General features: G+C 40.6%; 3 protein-coding genes across 3 annotated transcripts; all 3 read left to right on the forward strand.

Annotated features, from left to right (window-relative positions):
* The first annotated feature begins 501 nt into the window (after positions 1 to 501).
* LOC129394824 (ret finger protein-like 4A) lies at positions 502 to 1,950 on the forward strand. The gene is made up of 2 exons (XM_055104255.2): positions 502 to 855; positions 1,367 to 1,950. Exons 1-2 carry the CDS (start codon positions 570 to 572, stop codon positions 1,948 to 1,950), a joined length of 870 nt encoding a protein of 289 aa, XP_054960230.1. The 5' UTR covers positions 502 to 569.
* Positions 1,951 to 7,279: 5,329 nt separating this feature from the next.
* Positions 7,280 to 8,722, forward strand: LOC129394825 (ret finger protein-like 4A). The gene is made up of 2 exons (XM_055104256.2): positions 7,280 to 7,627; positions 8,139 to 8,722. Exons 1-2 carry the CDS (start codon positions 7,342 to 7,344, stop codon positions 8,720 to 8,722), a joined length of 870 nt encoding a protein of 289 aa, XP_054960231.2. The 5' UTR covers positions 7,280 to 7,341.
* Positions 8,723 to 14,104: 5,382 nt separating this feature from the next.
* On the forward strand, positions 14,105 to 15,479 carry LOC129394801 (ret finger protein-like 4A). Its single transcript, XM_055104233.2, has 2 exons — positions 14,105 to 14,390; positions 14,902 to 15,479. Exons 1-2 carry the CDS (start codon positions 14,105 to 14,107, stop codon positions 15,477 to 15,479), a joined length of 864 nt encoding a protein of 287 aa, XP_054960208.2.
* The last annotated feature ends 1,771 nt before the right edge of the window (positions 15,480 to 17,250 follow it).

Below are 17,250 nucleotides of genomic sequence, written 5' to 3' on the forward strand. Positions count from 1 at the left end.
CTCCAGCAGTGTCCAATTGAAACATAAGATAACCCATATATGTAATTGTAAATTCATTTTTTGGTAGTCACATAAAATAGAGCAAAACAAACCTAATGAAGTTTAACTCAAAATATACTATCGTTTAACATGTGAGCAACTTTAAACGTTCTAAAGCAGATAGTTTACATTCTCTTTTCCCCCTTATGTCTTCAAAAATAAGAGTATATTTGGCTCACAGCACATCTCCATTCAGATATGCCCCATTTCAGGACTCAATAGCCATTTGTCACTGGTGGCTATCATATCAAACAGCTCAGGTCTAGACTCCTTTACTATTTCAAGTCAAAGTCTTTCGGTGAATCATGCCCTTTATTCCAATGAGTATTACAGATATTAGAAGTTCAGGGCCTCGAGTCATTGACATTTGTATTCATGTTGTGTCTTCATCACTAGCAGTAGTGATTTTAAGTATCGTGCCATGATAGCTCCATGCATGTAAAGATAAAAGCCCCACACACTATCAGCTGTTCATTCAGCTCGTAGAAATTCTAATTCCGTGTTCATTTTTTTTTCTATAGACATTTGCCATGGCTGAGCACTTCAAACAGGTCATTAGATGTCCTGTCTGCCTAAAAGATCTTGAAGAAGCTGTGCAACTGAAATGTGGATATGCCTGCTGCCTCCAGTGCCTCAATTCACTCCAGAAGGAGCCCGATGGGGAAGGTTTACTGTGCCGTTTCTGCTCTGTGGTCTCTCAGAAGGATGACATCAAGCCCAAGTACAAGCTGAGGGCGCTGGTTTCCATCATCAAGGAACTAGAGCCCAAGCTGAAAAAGGTTCTCACAATGAACCCAAGGATGAGGAAGTTTCAAGGTAAGGAATCTATAGGACCTGCCACAACCCATAAAAGGCAGTGGGAAAACGACTTTCAAACATTTCTTCATTAAACATAGGCATTAGCAGGATATGTAGCATCTAAAACTTCCATGCTTCACAAACAACAGCAGTTCTCACCTTTGCATAGAGATTTTCATGGAATCTGTGCAAGTTTATAGAATACTTTGGAGAACAAGCTACTGTCTTCTTTCATGTATCATATGTGCTAAATGGAAAACTAATTTTCATCAAATTATCCACTAACTTAATTCGAAAGGCATTTCTAATATGAATAAGGTGGACTTGTTACAATGATCATATTCATGCAATCTAGAGATAAAATTTAACCTCCTCAGGTGGCCAAACAAGTTTCCCCAGGAAATTTTCATTTGGGAAAGAAAGTAGAATTAAAGTAAAAGTGAATAACGTGTTTAAGTGTTTGCAGTCAAAGGGCAGAGGGAGTCTGTAGTGTGTGTCTTTGCTGAACTCCTGGTTCTTCTTTGCACAGTGGATATGACGTTGGATGTGGACACAGCCAACAACTATCTCATCATTTCTGAAGACCTGAGGAGTTTCCGAAGTGGGGATTTGAGCCACAATAGGAAGGAGCAAGCTGAGAGGTTCGACACAGCCCTGTGCGTCCTGGGCACCCCTCGCTTCACTTCCGGCCGCCATTACTGGGAGGTGGACGTGGGCACCAGCCAAGTGTGGGATGTGGGTGTGTGCAAGGAATCTGTGAACCGACAGGGGAAGATTGTGCTTTCTTCAGAACACGGCTTCTTGACTGTGGGTTGCAGAGAAGGAAAGGTCTTTGCTGCCAGCTCTGTGCCTATGACTCCTCTCTGGGTGAGTCCCCAGTTGCACAGAGTGGGGATTTTCCTAGATGTAGGTATGAGGTCCATTGCCTTTTACAATGTTAGTGATGGGTGCCATATCTACACATTCATCGAGATTCCTGTTTGCGAGCCATGGCGTCCATTTTTTGCTCATCAACGTGGAAGTCAAGATGATCAGAGCATCCTGAGTATCTGTTCTGTGATCAATCCAGCCAGTGCCAGTGCCCGTGCCCCAGTTTCTTCTGGGGGAAAGTAAATAAACAGTTCAACATACTCATCTTTAGGAAGTTTCAGTGCGCCCATAGCCATAGCTAAGAACTTTTCTGCTAGATACACATTGGTACAAAGGGATAGAAGGGAAAAGCCATCACTCTGTAAACCATGAACAGAAAGCAATTATATTAATGAGGGGAAAATTACATTGTACTTCAAGTTTGTCATGTTGTTTTCTTTGGGGCTTATGTTTATATTTCTGTTCAATAAATATTTTGAAAATTCAGATTCATTTGCCAATGTTTTCTATTTTCTGCAAGATTAGTGTAGTATGTGTTATGGAAGTTATGAACTAAATAATACTTTGAATGTGACCCAACACAGTAACTGAATTTCAAATCAGAAGTACCTATGAATACGGCAAAATTATATATGTTCATGTATTCAGTTTAACCCAACAACTGAACACTGACATTCATTTCAAGTGCACACTGAGTGTTTGCCACGAATATGTGTGGGCTTAGAGAGATCTCATTAGCTTTAAAATTGAAATACTATACACCCTCTCCTATGACGGCAACAGAGTCAAATTGGAAATCAGTAACAGGAAGAAATCCATAAATTCTCCACATACATGCAAATTAAATAACCACTTCTAAATAAAATGATCAAATAGGAAATGACAATGGAAATTACAGCTATCCTGAGTTGAATGAAAAAAAGCACACATTTCCAAAATTTCTAGATGTGGTTGAAGCTCACTGAGAAACTCCTAATAGGAAGAAAATACCGTAATCAATCACCTTAATTTCTACTTGCACTTACTTCACTAAGAGCAATTCAATTGTCAGCATTTTGATCAAAACCATCTGACAAGTATCTGGGCAGTTCCAGACATTCTCACATCTTCCTGTCTTCTTCTGAGCCCTCCAAACGGTTGCAACCTCTGCCCGTTACCCAGTTCCAAAGTCGCTTCCACATTTTCAGGTACCTCAATAGCAGTGCCTCACTCCTGGTACCAATATTCTATATCAGTTCATTCTCACACTGCTCTAAAGAACTACCGGAGACTGGGTCATTTATGAAGAAAAGAGGTTTCATTAATTTATAGTTCTGCAGGTCGCACGGGGAACATCACTGGGTGGCCTCGGGAAACTGAACAATCATGGAGGAAGGCAAAGGGGAAGCGTACATGAGAGCGGGCAAGGAAACTTTACCACTGTCTTAGTAGAAGCCAGCGGAGCTGCTTTCTGTGAAAAGATGCAACTGGAAAAGAGGTGGAAAGTATCTAACACCCAAACCAACCCCACCAGTGTGCCAGCAATCCTAAGACGCTCTTCTCTAATTCTGAACGGAAGAACTCCGCTTCCAAGACATGAGCATGAATGCAATTCCAGGCTGTAAGATATTTTGGGAGAATATTAGAAAGGCAAATCAACCCACTGGGCTTGGTGCTTTCCACAACCGAGGCCACCTGGTATTCCCAAAGAGAACAGAAATTTTGTTCAAGCTTTACTGAAAGCAGATAAAAATTAAAAGATGTGAGGGATCAGTGCTCCAGGAACATGGGTCCATAAAATTACAAGCTGGAGAATAACTGCTCCCAGAAATGTGAGTATATTTTAAAAGGATTTATATGAGAAAATAAACCAATTAGTATTATGCAAGAAGAGATAAGCGTTTTCTCCCTGCATGCATATGTGTAGATACGGTATGTGTGTGTACATGGACATACAGGTGGCAGATTATATTATAGATGCCAATCAATGAAGAAATGCAATGTGCAAGGATTTCATCTAATATATGCACCGCAACGTAGAGATTTGTGTCTCTCAATTGGCCTTCACGAGACAAAAGGAATTGAGAACTGCCTTGGCTTTGAATACGAAAGAAGAGATCTAGCAATCACTAGAGAGTGATTACTGTGGAGATGATTGAATTAAAGTCTATTAATTTAATCACACTAATGTAATCAAATCCTTTCCCACCTGACCTCCAGTCTCCCACTTTTACGTTCTTATCCATGAACTCTGATCCCCTATAATATATTTAATACATGAGGAACCCAATTGTGAACATTTTTAAAGAGGAAATGAATCTCATTTTACTTGTGTTGTGATGTAACGGAAATAGAAAGATTGTAACAGTATCTTTTACCTTTCATTTTAGATGCTGCAACTAAAAAGAAAAACCGGACTTTCACTGGCTGACTGATTGTCTGGAAACCGTTTTGGGATTTCTTTCCTAAGCTTCTTAATTAGAATCTTTACATTATAGAGAAAATGTTTTTGAGAGTTGAGTGTGGTCTGTGGAGTGTCCTATTAGTAACGACTACTGGGTAGGTTTAACTCACCTCTTTTATTGAAATGTGAAAAGGTGTTACATTTATAATAGAAAACTCTTTGAAAGTCGCACCGTTCATTTGAGAGGAATTTTAAATGTCACCCCAAAATTTAAGATTTTAATTAATTTTAATTGATTTCCAAATTTTAATCAATAGGCATAATATTCAAGATCTTATCTAAAAAATATTACATGGCAATATTTTGTCCTTGTTAATTAAAAAATGACAATGAAAACACAATCGTCTTCCTTGACGGTAAAAAGCTGTCCAAAAGTAACCATCTCAATGATGGCAGAATGAAATCAGAATCTGATTGGATTAAAAAGGAGGGAAAGGGTGTGGCTAAGGTGGGTGGAGAGACCCTCTCGTATAAAAGCCCCTGGCAGGCAGCTCTCACCCCAGATCTGAGCTGTCCGCAGAAGCAGCTGGAGGCCAGGGGAGAAACTCCAGAAGGAGAGGTGAGTTCAATCTCTTGGAATTCATTTTTACAAAAGGCGTATGAGAGTCTAGGGGAATGCAATAATATCTTGTTTCCACAAGTGTTGTCAGAGGCCAACTCCATGACAGACACACTGTATTTCTGGAGGATAATGGGACCTCTGCCCTGGTAACAGTTAGGTAAGTCTTAGATTTTCAATACCAAGACAAGAGACGTGACAATCACCATTTGCTTGAATTTCATCAGAATTTGGTAGACTTTCTGAAATGATGGACGGAGGTTCGGTGGCGTCGTTATTCAATGTCAGGTTTTCCTATTGGTTTGGTATTGTTTTCCTATTCTCCCCTTCCCACAACCCCTGGCAACCATCATTCTTCTCTTATTTTCTGATTTTTTTTTTTTGTTCAGTTTTTTGTTCCTTTTAATTCAGAAAGAGAAAGGGAAGGAAATGAAAAGCAAAATTTGTTTACATTACTATTGCGGAAAAGATCTGGCCGGATGCTGGGACCTACCTCTTCCAGGATGGGGATTCATTATTTCTTTAATTGTTTTGAGACAGGGTCTCGCTCTGTCTGCCAGGCTGCAGTGCAGTGGCTATTTTCTGATTCTATGAGATCAGTCAACTCAGATTCCACATAACTGAGATCATACAGTGTTTACTTCCCTCAGCCTCACTTATCTCACTTCCCATCATGCCCTCGGCCTTCATCCACATTGATGCAATGCCAGAATTGCCTTCTTCTTTATGGTAGAATAATTCGATGTGTATATCACCATTTCCTCATCCATTTTTCTCTCACAGACTCTGGGGTTGGTTCCATGGCTCTTGTGAATAAAGCTGCAGAGAACCTGAGAGTGCAGATGTCTCTTTGACATGCTGACCTCTTTCTTTCACGTAGAAACACAGAAGTAGGGTTGCTGGAACACAGGCAGTTCTATTCTTCATGTTTTCAGAAACCTCCCTACTATTTTCTGTAGTGGTTGTACCAATTTTCTTTCCCACCAACCGTGCACAAAGGTTCCCCTTTCTCCACATCCTTACCAACACTTATCTTTTGTCTTTTTGATCATAGCCATCCTAGCAGAGAGGGGGTAATATCTCATCGCGGTTTTGTTGCTGGAAGGCTCAGGAGGCTCTCTGGATGCCAGAGAGACCCCAGACCCAGCCAGTTTCCAGGTTCTGGATGCTATCGGGAGAACGAATTCAGGGATGAGCCAGAATGAAGTGAAAGGCGAGAAGTTTCTATTCCAGAGCAAAAGCACACTGTTAGGAGAGAAGTGTGGGCGTGATTCTGAAAGCTCTTGGCGCTCAATGGAGTTCGGGGTTTCTATTTTTGTCAGTCCTTCTAAATAGGAGGTGAACTAATCATTAGGTTTTCTAGGAAAAAAGCAGAGATTCTTTAGAATTGGTGAGGTACCCATTTTTTGTACTACACATGGGCATGCTGGAGTCAGCCGTGACACTGCAGAGTGTGTGATTTAGTGTGGTAATGACCATGGTCATTACAGTGGCAATGCTTTCAACCAGCTTCACTCCCTCCGGTTTTTTAGCACCTCATGAGCCCAGGTTCCTCCTTGTCCTTGTAATTTTAATGACGAGTGGCTAATTTTAAAAGCCACTGTTTTGGTCTTATGTGAAACTGTGACTGGATACGTTCTCCATTCTCTTGTGACCACACAGTATTCCTGCCTCAGTTTAAATTGCATTTCTTGGATGGTGAGTGAGGTTGAGCTTGTTCCTGAGTACTTGCTGGTCGTTGGTGCGTGCTTTTCAGAGAAATGTCTATTCAGGTTTTTGCCCATTGGAATTTGGAGTATTTTGGCTTTTTTTTCTTTTTGCTACATCCTTGAAAATATTCCATATATTTTTTTGATATTAATCCACTGTCATATATATGGCTGCTTGTTTGGTTTCTTTTAGTTCTGTTTTTTGCTTTTTTTTTTTTTTCCCCGCTATGCAGAAGATTCAGTTTTACCTGGTAAGACTTATGTGTATTTTGTGTCTTGTCGTTTTGGTGCGCTATCAGGGTTTTCACCACATCCACTTTGCACAGTTGGGGAAGTAGAAGGTCTTCAAATGGACTCCAGCAGTGTCCAATTGAAACATAAGATAACCCATATATGTAATTGTAAATTCATTTTCTGGTAGTCACATAAAATAGAGCAAAACAAACCTAATGAAGTTTAACTCAAAATATACTATCGTTTAACATGTGAGCAACTTTAAACGTTCTCAAGCAGATAGTTTACATTCTCTTTTCCCCCTTATGTCTTCAAAAATAAGAGTATATTTGGCTCACAGCACATCTCCATTCAGATACGCCCCATTTCAGGACTCAATAGCCATTTGTCACTGGTGGCTATCATATCAAACAGCTCAGGTCTAGACTCCTTTACTATTTCAAGTCAAAGTCTTTCGGTGAATCATGCCCTTTATTCCAATGAGTATTACAGATATTAGAAGTTCAGGGCCTCGAGTCATTGACATTTGTATTCATGTTGTGTCTTCATCACTAGCAGTAGTGATTTTAAGTATCGTGCCATGATAGCTCCATGCATGTAAAGATAAAAGCCCCACACACTATCAGCTGTTCATTCAGCTCGTAGAAATTCTAATTCCGTGTTCATTTTTTTTTCTATAGACATTTGCCATGGCTGAGCACTTCAAACAGGTCATTAGATGTCCTGTCTGCCTAAAAGATCTTGAAGAAGCTGTGCAACTGAAATGTGGATATGCCTGCTGCCTCCAGTGCCTCAATTCACTCCAGAAGGAGCCCGATGGGGAAGGTTTACTGTGCCGTTTCTGCTCTGTGGTCTCTCAGAAGGATGACATCAAGCCCAAGTACAAGCTGAGGGCGCTGGTTTCCATCATCAAGGAACTAGAGCCCAAGCTGAAAAAGGTTCTCACAATGAACCCAAGGATGAGGAAGTTTCAAGGTAAGGAATCTATAGGACCTGCCACAACCCATAAAAGGCAGTGGGAAAACGACTTTCAAACATTTCTTCATTAAACATAGGCATTAGCAGGATATGTAGCATCTAAAACTTCCATGCTTCACAAACAACAGCAGTTCTCACCTTTGCATAGAGATTTTCATGGAATCTGTGCAAGTTTATAGAATACTTTGGAGAACAAGCTACTGTCTTCTTTCATGTATCATATGTGCTAAATGGAAAACTAATTTTCATCAAATTATCCACTAACTTAATTCGAAAGGCATTTCTAATATGAATAAGGTGGACTTGTTACAATGATCATATTCATGCAATCTAGAGATAAAATTTAACCTCCTCAGGTGGCCAAACAAGTTTCCCCAGGAAATTTTCATTTGGGAAAGAAAGTAGAATTAAAGTAAAAGTGAATAACGTGTTTAAGTGTTTGCAGTCAAAGGGCAGAGGGAGTCTGTAGTGTGTGTCTTTGCTGAACTCCTGGTTCTTCTTTGCACAGTGGATATGACGTTGGATGTGGACACAGCCAACAACTATCTCATCATTTCTGAAGACCTGAGGAGTTTCCGAAGTGGGGATTTGAGCCACAATAGGAAGGAGCAAGCTGAGAGGTTCGACACTGCCCTGTGCGTCCTGGGCACCCCTCGCTTCACTTCCGGCCGCCATTACTGGGAGGTGGACGTGGGCACCAGCCAAGTGTGGGATGTGGGTGTGTGCAAGGAATCTGTGAACCGACAGGGGAAGATTGTGCTTTCTTCAGAACACGGCTTCTTGACTGTGGGTTGCAGAGAAGGAAAGGTCTTTGCTGCCAGCTCTGTGCCTATGACTCCTCTCTGGGTGAGTCCCCAGTTGCACAGAGTGGGGATTTTCCTGGATGTAGGTATGAGGTCCATTGCCTTTTACAATGTTAGTGATGGGTGCCATATCTACACATTCATCGAGATTCCTGTTTGCGAGCCATGGCGCCCATTTTTTGCTCATCAACGTGGAAGTCAAGATGATCAGAGCATCCTGAGTATCTGTTCTGTGATCAATCCAGCCAGTGCCAGTGCCCGTGCCCCAGTTTCTTCTGGGGGAAATTAAATAAACAGTTCAACATAATCATCTTTAGGAAGTTTCAGTGCGCCCATAGCCATAGCTAAGAACTTTTCTGCTAGATACACATTGGTACAAAGGGATAGAAGGGAAAAGCCATCACTCTGTAAACCATGAACAGAAAGCAATTATATTAATGAGGGGAAAATTACATTGTACTTAAAGTTTGTCATGTTGTTTTCTTTGGGGCTTATGTTTATATTTCTGTTCAATAAATATTTTGAAAATTCAGATTCATTTGCCAATGTTTTCTATTTTCTGCAAGATTAGTGTAGTATGTGTTATGGAAGTTATGAACTAAATAATACTTTGAATGTGACCCAACACAGTAACTGAATTTCAAATCAGAAGTACCTATGAATACGGCAAAATTATATATGTTCATGTATTCAGTTTAACCCAACAACTGAACACTGACATTCATTTCAAGTGCACACTGAGTGTTTGCCACGAATATGTGTGGGCTTAGAGAGATCTCATTAGCTTTAAAATTGAAATACTATACACCCTCTCCTATGACGGCAACAGAGTCAAATTGGAAATCAGTAACAGGAAGAAATCCATAAATTCTCCACATACATGCAAATTAAATAACCACTTCTAAATAAAATGATCAAATATGAAATGACAATGGAAATTACAGCTATCCTGAGTTGAATGAAAAGCACACATTTACAAAATTTCTAGATGTGGTTGAAGCTCACTGAGAAACTCCTAATAGGAAGAAAATACCGTAATCAATCACCTTAATTTCTACTTCCACTTACTTCACTAAGAGCAATTCAATTATCAGCATTTTGATCAAAACCATCTGACAAGTATCTGGGCAGTTCCAGACATTCTCACATCTTCGTGTCTTCTTCTGAGCCCTCCAAACGGTTGCAACCTCTGCCCGTTACCCAGTTCCAAAGTCGCTTCCACATTTTCAGGTACCTCAATAGCAGTGCCTCACTCCTGGTACCAATATTCTATATCAGTTCATTCTCACACTGCTCTAAAGAACTACCGGAGACTGGGTCATTTATGAAGAAAAGAGGTTTCATTAATTTATAGTTCTGCAGGTCGCACGGGGAACATCACTGGGTGGCCTCGGGAAACTGAACAATCATGGAGGAAGGCAAAGGGGAAGCGTACATGAGAGCGGGCAAGGAAACTTTACCACTGTCTTAGTAGAAGCCAGCGGAGCTGCTTTCTGTGAAAAGATGCAATTGGAAAAGAGGTGGAAAATATCTAACACCCAAACCAACCCCACCAGTGTGCCAGCAATCCTAAGACGCTCTTCTCTAATTCTGAACGGAAGAACTCCGCTTCCAAGACATGAGCATGAATGCAATTCCAGGCTGTAAGATATTTTGGGAGAATATTAGAGAGGCAAATCAACCCACTTGGCTTGGTGCTTTCCACAACTGAGGCCACCTGGTATTCCCAAAGAGAACAGAAATTTTATTCAAGCTTTACTGAAAGCAGATAAAAATTAAAAGATGTCAGGGATCAGTGCTCCAGGAACTTGGGTCCGTAAAATTACAAGGTGGAGAATAACTGCTCCCAGAAATGTGAGTATATTTTAAAAGGATGTATATGAGAAAATAAACCAATTAGAATTATGCGAGAAGAGATAAGCGTTTTCTCCCTGCATGCATATGTGTAGATACGGTATGTGTGTGTACATGGACATACAGGTGGCAGATTATATTATAGATGCCAATCAATGAAGAAATGCAATGTGCAAGGATTTCATCTAATATATGCACCGCAACGTAGAGATTTGTGTTTCTCAATTGGCCTTCACGAGACAAAAGGAATTGAGAACTGCCTTGGCTTTGAATAGGAAAGAAGAGATCTAGCAATCACTAGAGAGTGACTACTGTGGAGATGATTGAATTAAAGACTATTAATTTAATCACATTAATGTAATCAAATCCTTTCCCACCTGACCTCCAGTCTCCCACTTTTACGTTCTTATCCATGAACTCTGATCCCCTATAATATATTTAATACATGAGGAACCCAATTGTGAACATTTTTAAAGAGGAAATGAATCTCATTTTACTTATGTTGTGATGTAAGGGAAATAGAAAGATTGTAACAGTACCTTTTACCTTTCATTTTAGATGCTGCAAATAAAAAGAAAAACCGGACTTTCACTGGCTGACTGATTGTCTGGAAACCGTTTTGGGATTTCTTTCCTAAGCTTCTTAATTAGAATCTTTACATTATAGAGAAAATGTTTTTGAGAGTTGAGTGTGGTCTGTGGAGTGTCCTGTTAGTAACGACTACTGGGTAGGTTTAACTCACCTCTTTTATTGAAATGTGAAAAGGTGTTACGTTTATAATAGAAAACTCTTTGAAAGTCGCACCTTTCATTTGAGAGGAATTTTAAATGTCACCCCAAATTTTAAGATTTTAATTAATTTTAATTAATTTCCAAATTGTAATCAATAGACATAATATTCAAGATCTTATCTAAAAAATATTACATGGCAATATTTTGTCCGTGTTCATTAAAAAATAACACTGAAAACACAATCGTCTTCTTTTATGGTAAAAACCTGTCCAAAAGTAATAATCTCAATGATGGCAGAATGAAATCAGAATCTGATTGGATTAAATAGGAGGGAAAGGGTGTGGCTAAGGTGGGTGGAGAGACCCTCTGGTATAAAAGCCCCTGGCAGGCAGCTCTCACCCCAGATCTGAGCTGTCCGCAGAAGCAGCTGGAGACCAGGGGAGAAACTCCAGAAGGAGAGGTGAGTTCAATCTCTTGGAATTCATTTTTACAAAAGGCGTATGAGAGTGTAGGGGAATGCAATAATGTCTTGATTCCACAAGAGTGGTCTGAGGCCAACTCCATGACAGACACACTGTATTTCTGGAGGATAATGGGACCTATGCCCTGGTAACAGTTAGGTAAGTCTTAGATTTTCAATACCAAGGCGAGAGACGTGACAATCTCCATTTGCTTGAATTTCATCAGAATTTGGTAGACTTTCTGAAATGATGGACAGAGGTTCGGTGGCTGCGTTATTCAACGTCAGGTTTTCCTATGGGTTTGGTATTGTTTTCCTATTCTCCCCTTCCCACAACCCCTGGCAACCATCATTCTTCTCTTATTTTCTGATTTTTTTCTTCAGTTTTTTGTTCCTTTTAATTCAGAAAGAGAAAGGGAAGGAAATGAAAAGCAAAGGTTGTTTAAATTACTATTGCGGAAAAGATCTGGCCGGATGCTGGGACCTACCTCTTCCAGGATGGGGATTCATTATTTCTTTAATTGTTTTGAGACAGTGTCTCGCTCTGTCTGCCAGGCTGGAGTGCAGTGGCTATGTTCTGATTCTATGAGATCAGTCAACTCATATTCCACATAACTGAGATCAGACAGTGTTTACTTCCCTCAGCCTCCCTTGTTTCACTTCCCATGATGCCCTCGGCCTTCATCCACACGGGTGCAATGCCAGAATTGCCTTCTTTTTTATGGTAGAATAATCCGATGTATATATCACCATTTCCTCATCCATTTTTCTCTCACAGACTCTGGGGTTGGTTCCATGGCTCTTGTGAATAACGCTGCAGAGAACCTGAGAGGGCAGATGTCTCTTTGACATGCTGACCTCTTTCTTTCACGTAGAAACACAGAAGTAGGGTTGCTGGAACACAGGCAGTTCTATTCTTCATGTTTTCAGAAACCTCCCTACTATTTTCTGTAGTGGTTGTACCAATTTTCTTTCCCACCAACCGTGCACAAGGGTTCCCCTTTCTCCACATCCTTACCAACACTTATCTTTTGTCTTTTTGATCATAGCCATCCTAGCACAGAGGGGGGTAATATCTCACCGCGGTTTTGTTGCTGGAAGGCTCAGGAGGCTCTCTGGATGCCAGAGAGACCTCAGACCCAGCCAGTTTCCAGGTTCTGGATGCTATCGGGAGAACGAATTCAGGGATGAGCCAGAATGAAGGGAAAGGCGAGAAGTTTCTATTCCAGAGCAAAAGCACACTGTTAGGAGAGAAGTGTGGGCGTGATTCTGAAAGCTCGTGGCGCTCAATGGAGTTCGGGGTTTCTATTTTTGTCAGTCCTTCTAAATAGGAGGTGAACTAATCATTAGGTTTTCTTGGAAAAAAGCAGAGATTTTTTAGAATTGGTGAGGTACCCATTTTTGTACTACATATGGGCATGCTGGGGTCAGCCGTGACACTGCAGAGTGTGTGATTTCGTGTGGTAATGACCATGGTCATTACTGTGGCAATGCTTTCAACGAGCTTCGCTCCCTCCGGTTTTTTAGCACCTCATGAGCCCAGGTTCCTCCTTGTCCTTGTAAATTTAATGACAAGTGGCTACTTTTAAAAGCCACTGTTTTGGTCTTATGTGAAACTGTCACTGGATACGTTCTCCATTCTCTTGTGACCACACAGTATTCCTGTCTCAGTTTAAATTGCATTTCTCGCATGGTGAGTCAAGTTGAGCTTGTTCTTCAGTACTTGCTGGTCATTGGTGTGTGCTTTTCAGAGAAATGTCTATTCAGGTTTTTGCCCACTGGAATTTGGATTATTTTGGCTTTTTTTTTTTTTTGCTACGGCCTTGAAAATATTCCTTATATATTTTGAATATTAATCCACTGTCATATATAAGGCTGCTTGTTTGGTTTCTTTTAGTTTTTTTTTTTTTGCTTTTTTTTTTTTCCCGCTATGCAGAAGATTCAGTTTTACCTGGTACGACTTATTTGTATTTTGTGTCTTGTCCTTTTGGTGCGCTATCAGGGTTTTCACCACATCCACTTTGCACAGTTGGGGAAGTAGAAGGTCTTCAAATGGACTCCAGCACTGTCCAATAGAAACATAAGATAACCCATATATGTAATTGTAAATTCATTTTCTGGTAGTCACATAAAATAGAACAAAACAAACCTAATGAATTTTAACTCAAAATATACTATCGTTTAACATGTGAGCAACTTTCAACGCTCTCGAGCAGATAGTTTACGTTCTCTTTTCCCCCTTATGTCTTCAAAAATAAGAGTGTATTTGGCTCACAGCACATCTCCATTCAGATACGCCCCATTTCAGGTCTCAATAGCCATTTGTCACTGGTGGCTACCATATCAAACAGCTCAGGTCTAGACTCCTTTACTCTTTCAACTCAAAGTCTTTCGGTGAATCATGCCCTTTATTCCAATGAGTATTACAGATATTAGAAATTCAGGACCTCAAGTCATTGACTTGTGTATTCATGTTGTGTCTTCATCACTAGCAGTAGTGATTTTAAGTATCGTGCCATGATAGCTCCATGCATGTAAAGATAAAAGCCCCACACACTATCAGCTGTTCATTCAGCTCGTGGAAATTCTAATTCCGTGTTCATTTTTTTTTCTATAGACATCTGCCATGGCTGAGCACTTCAAACAGGTCATTAGATGTCCTGTCTGCCTGAAAGATCTTGAAGAAGCCGTGCAACTGAAATGTGGATATGCCTGCTGCCTCCAGTGCCTCAATTCACTCCAGAAGGAGCCCGATGGGGAAGGTTTACTGTGCCGTTTCTGCTCTGTGGTCTCTCAGAAGGATGACATCAAGCCCAAGTACAAGCTGAGGGCGCTGGTTTCCATCATCAAGGAACTAGAGCCCAAGCTGAAAAAGGTTCTAACAATGAACCCAAGGATGAGGAAGTTTCAAGGTAAGGAATCTATAGCACCTGCCACAACCCATAAAAGGCACTGGGAAAACGACTTTCAAACATTTCTTCATTAAACATAGGCATTAGCAGGATATGTAGCATCTAAAACTTCCATGCTTCACAAACAACAGCTGTTCTCACCTTTGCGTAGAGATTTTCATGGAATCTGTGCAAGTTTGTAGAATACTTTGGAGAGCAAGCTACTGTCTTCTTTCATGTATCGTGTGTGCTAAATGGAAAACTAATTTTCATCAAATTATCCACTAACTTATTTGGAGAGGCATTTCCAATATGGATAAGGTGGACTTGTTACAATGATCATATTCATGCAATCTAGAGATAAAATTGAACCTCCTCAGGTGGCCAAACAAGTTTCCCCAGGAAATTTTGATTTGGGAAAGAAAGTAGAATAAGAGTAAAAGTGAATAATGCGTTTAAGTGTTTGCAGTCAAAGGCCAGTGGGAGTCTGTAGAGTGTGTCTTTGCTGAAATCCTGGTTCTTCTTTGCACAGTGGATATGACGTTCGATGTGGACACAGCCAACAACTATCTCATCATTTCTGAAGACCTGAGGAGTTTCCGAAGTGGGGATTTGAGCCAGAATAGGAAGGAGCAAGCTGAGAAGTTCGACACAGCCCTGTGCGTCCTGGGCACCCCTCACTTCACTTCCGGCCGCCATTACTGGGAGGTGGACGTGGGCACCAGCCAAGTGTGGGATGTGGGCGTGTGCAAGGAATCTGTGAACCGACAGGGGAAGATTGAGCTTTCTTCAGAACACGGCTTCTTGACTGTGGGTTGCAGAGAAGGAAAGGTCTTTGCTGCCAGCACTGTGCCTATGACTCCTCTCTGGGTGAGTCCCCAGTTGCACAGAGTGGGGATTTTCCTGGATGTAGGTATGAGGTCCATTGCCTTTTACAATGTTAGTGATGGGTGCCATATCTACACATTCATCGAGATTCCTGTTTGCGAGCCATGGCGTCCATTTTTTGCTCATAAACGTGGAAGTCAAGATGATCAGAGCATCCTGAGTATCCGTTCTGTGATCAATCCAGCCAGGGCCCGTGCCCCAGTTTCTTCTGGGGGAAAGTAAATAAACATTTCAACATAATCATCTTTAGGAAGTTTCAGTGCGCCCATAGCCATAGCTAAGAACTTTTCTGCTAGATACACATAGGTATAAAGGGACAGAAGGGGAAGAGCCATCACTCTGTAAACCATGAACAGAAAGCAATTATATTAATGAGGGGAAAATTACATTGTACTTCAAGTTTGTCATGTTGTTTTCTTTGGGGCTTATGTTTATATTTCTGTTCAATAAATATGTTGAAAATTCAGATTCATTTGCCAATGTTTTCTATTTTCTGCAAGATTAGTGGAGTATGTGTTATGGAAGTTATGAACGAAATAATAATTTGAATGTGACCCAACACAGTAACTGAATTTCAAATGATAAGGACCTATGAATACGGTAAAATTATATATGTTCATGTATTCAGTTTAACCCAACAACTGAACACTGACATTCATTTCAAGTGCACACTGAGTGTTTGCCACGAATATGTGTGGTCTTAGAGAGATCTCATTAGCTTTAAAATTGAAATACTATACACCCGCTCCCATGACGGCAACAGAGTCAAATTGGAAATCAATAACAGGAAGAAATCCACAAATTCTCCACATACATGCAAATTAAATAACCACTTCTAAATAAAATGATCAAATATGAAATGACAATGGAAATTACAGCTATCCTGAGTTGAGTGAAAAGCACACATTTACAAAATTTCTAGATGCGGTTGAAGCTCACTGAGAAACTCCTAATAGGAAGAAAATATCGTAATCAATCACCTTAATTTCTACTTGAACTTACTTCACTAAGAGCAATTTAATTGTCAGCATTTTGATCAAAACCATCTGACAAGTATCTGGGAAGTTCCAGACATTCTCACATCTTCGTGTCTTCTTCTGAGCCCTCCAAACGTTTGCAACCTCTGCCCGTTACCCAGTTCCAAAGTCGCTTCCACATTTTCAGGTACCGCAATGGCAGTGCCTCACTCCTGGTACCGATATTCTATATCAGTTCATTCTCACACTGCTCTAAAGAACTACCGGAGACTGGGTAATTTATGAAGAAAAGAGGTTTCATTAATTTATAGTTCTGCAGGTCGCACGGGGAACATCACTGGGTGGCCTCGGGAAACTGAACAATTATGGAGGAAGGCAGAGGGGAAGCGAGTCCCTTTTTCACATCGTGACAGGAAAGAGAGAAAAAGGAAAGTGCCATACTCTTTGAAATCATCAGATCTTGTGAGCACTCACTCACGATCATGGGAACAGCGTGGAGGGAATCCGTCCCCGTGATCCAATCATCTCCCACCTGGTCCCTCCCCCAACACTGAGGATTACAATTCAACATGAGATTTGGCTGGGGACACAGAGCCAAACTGTATCACTTGATATGATCCCACAGAATACTATTAATTTTCATTCAGTCTTTTATTTCTTAACAAATGGTGGTAAAGTATATATAATTGACCATCTTAACCATTTGTAAGTGTAAATGTCAATGGTATTTATGATGTCCATATTATTTTGCCACCATCACTGCCATTCATCTCCAGAAATCATTTCATCTTCCAAAATTGAAACTGTATACCCATCCTAGCCCTCTTTTAAATTCACCTATTTGTTGTCTCGCCTGAGTGCCTTCTGTATTCTGGATATTAACCCCTTATCGGATGTATGGTTTGCAAATATTTTCTCCCACTGTGTAGATTGCCCCTTCAACTTATTGTTTCCTTTGTTGTGCAGCAGCTTTTACATGTGATGCGATCCCACTTGTCTATGTTTGCTTTTGTTGC

The sequence above is a fragment of the Pan paniscus genome, chromosome 20, assembly GCF_029289425.2.
Source record: "Pan paniscus chromosome 20, NHGRI_mPanPan1-v2.0_pri, whole genome shotgun sequence".
Lineage (NCBI taxonomy): Eukaryota > Metazoa > Chordata > Mammalia > Primates > Hominidae > Pan > Pan paniscus.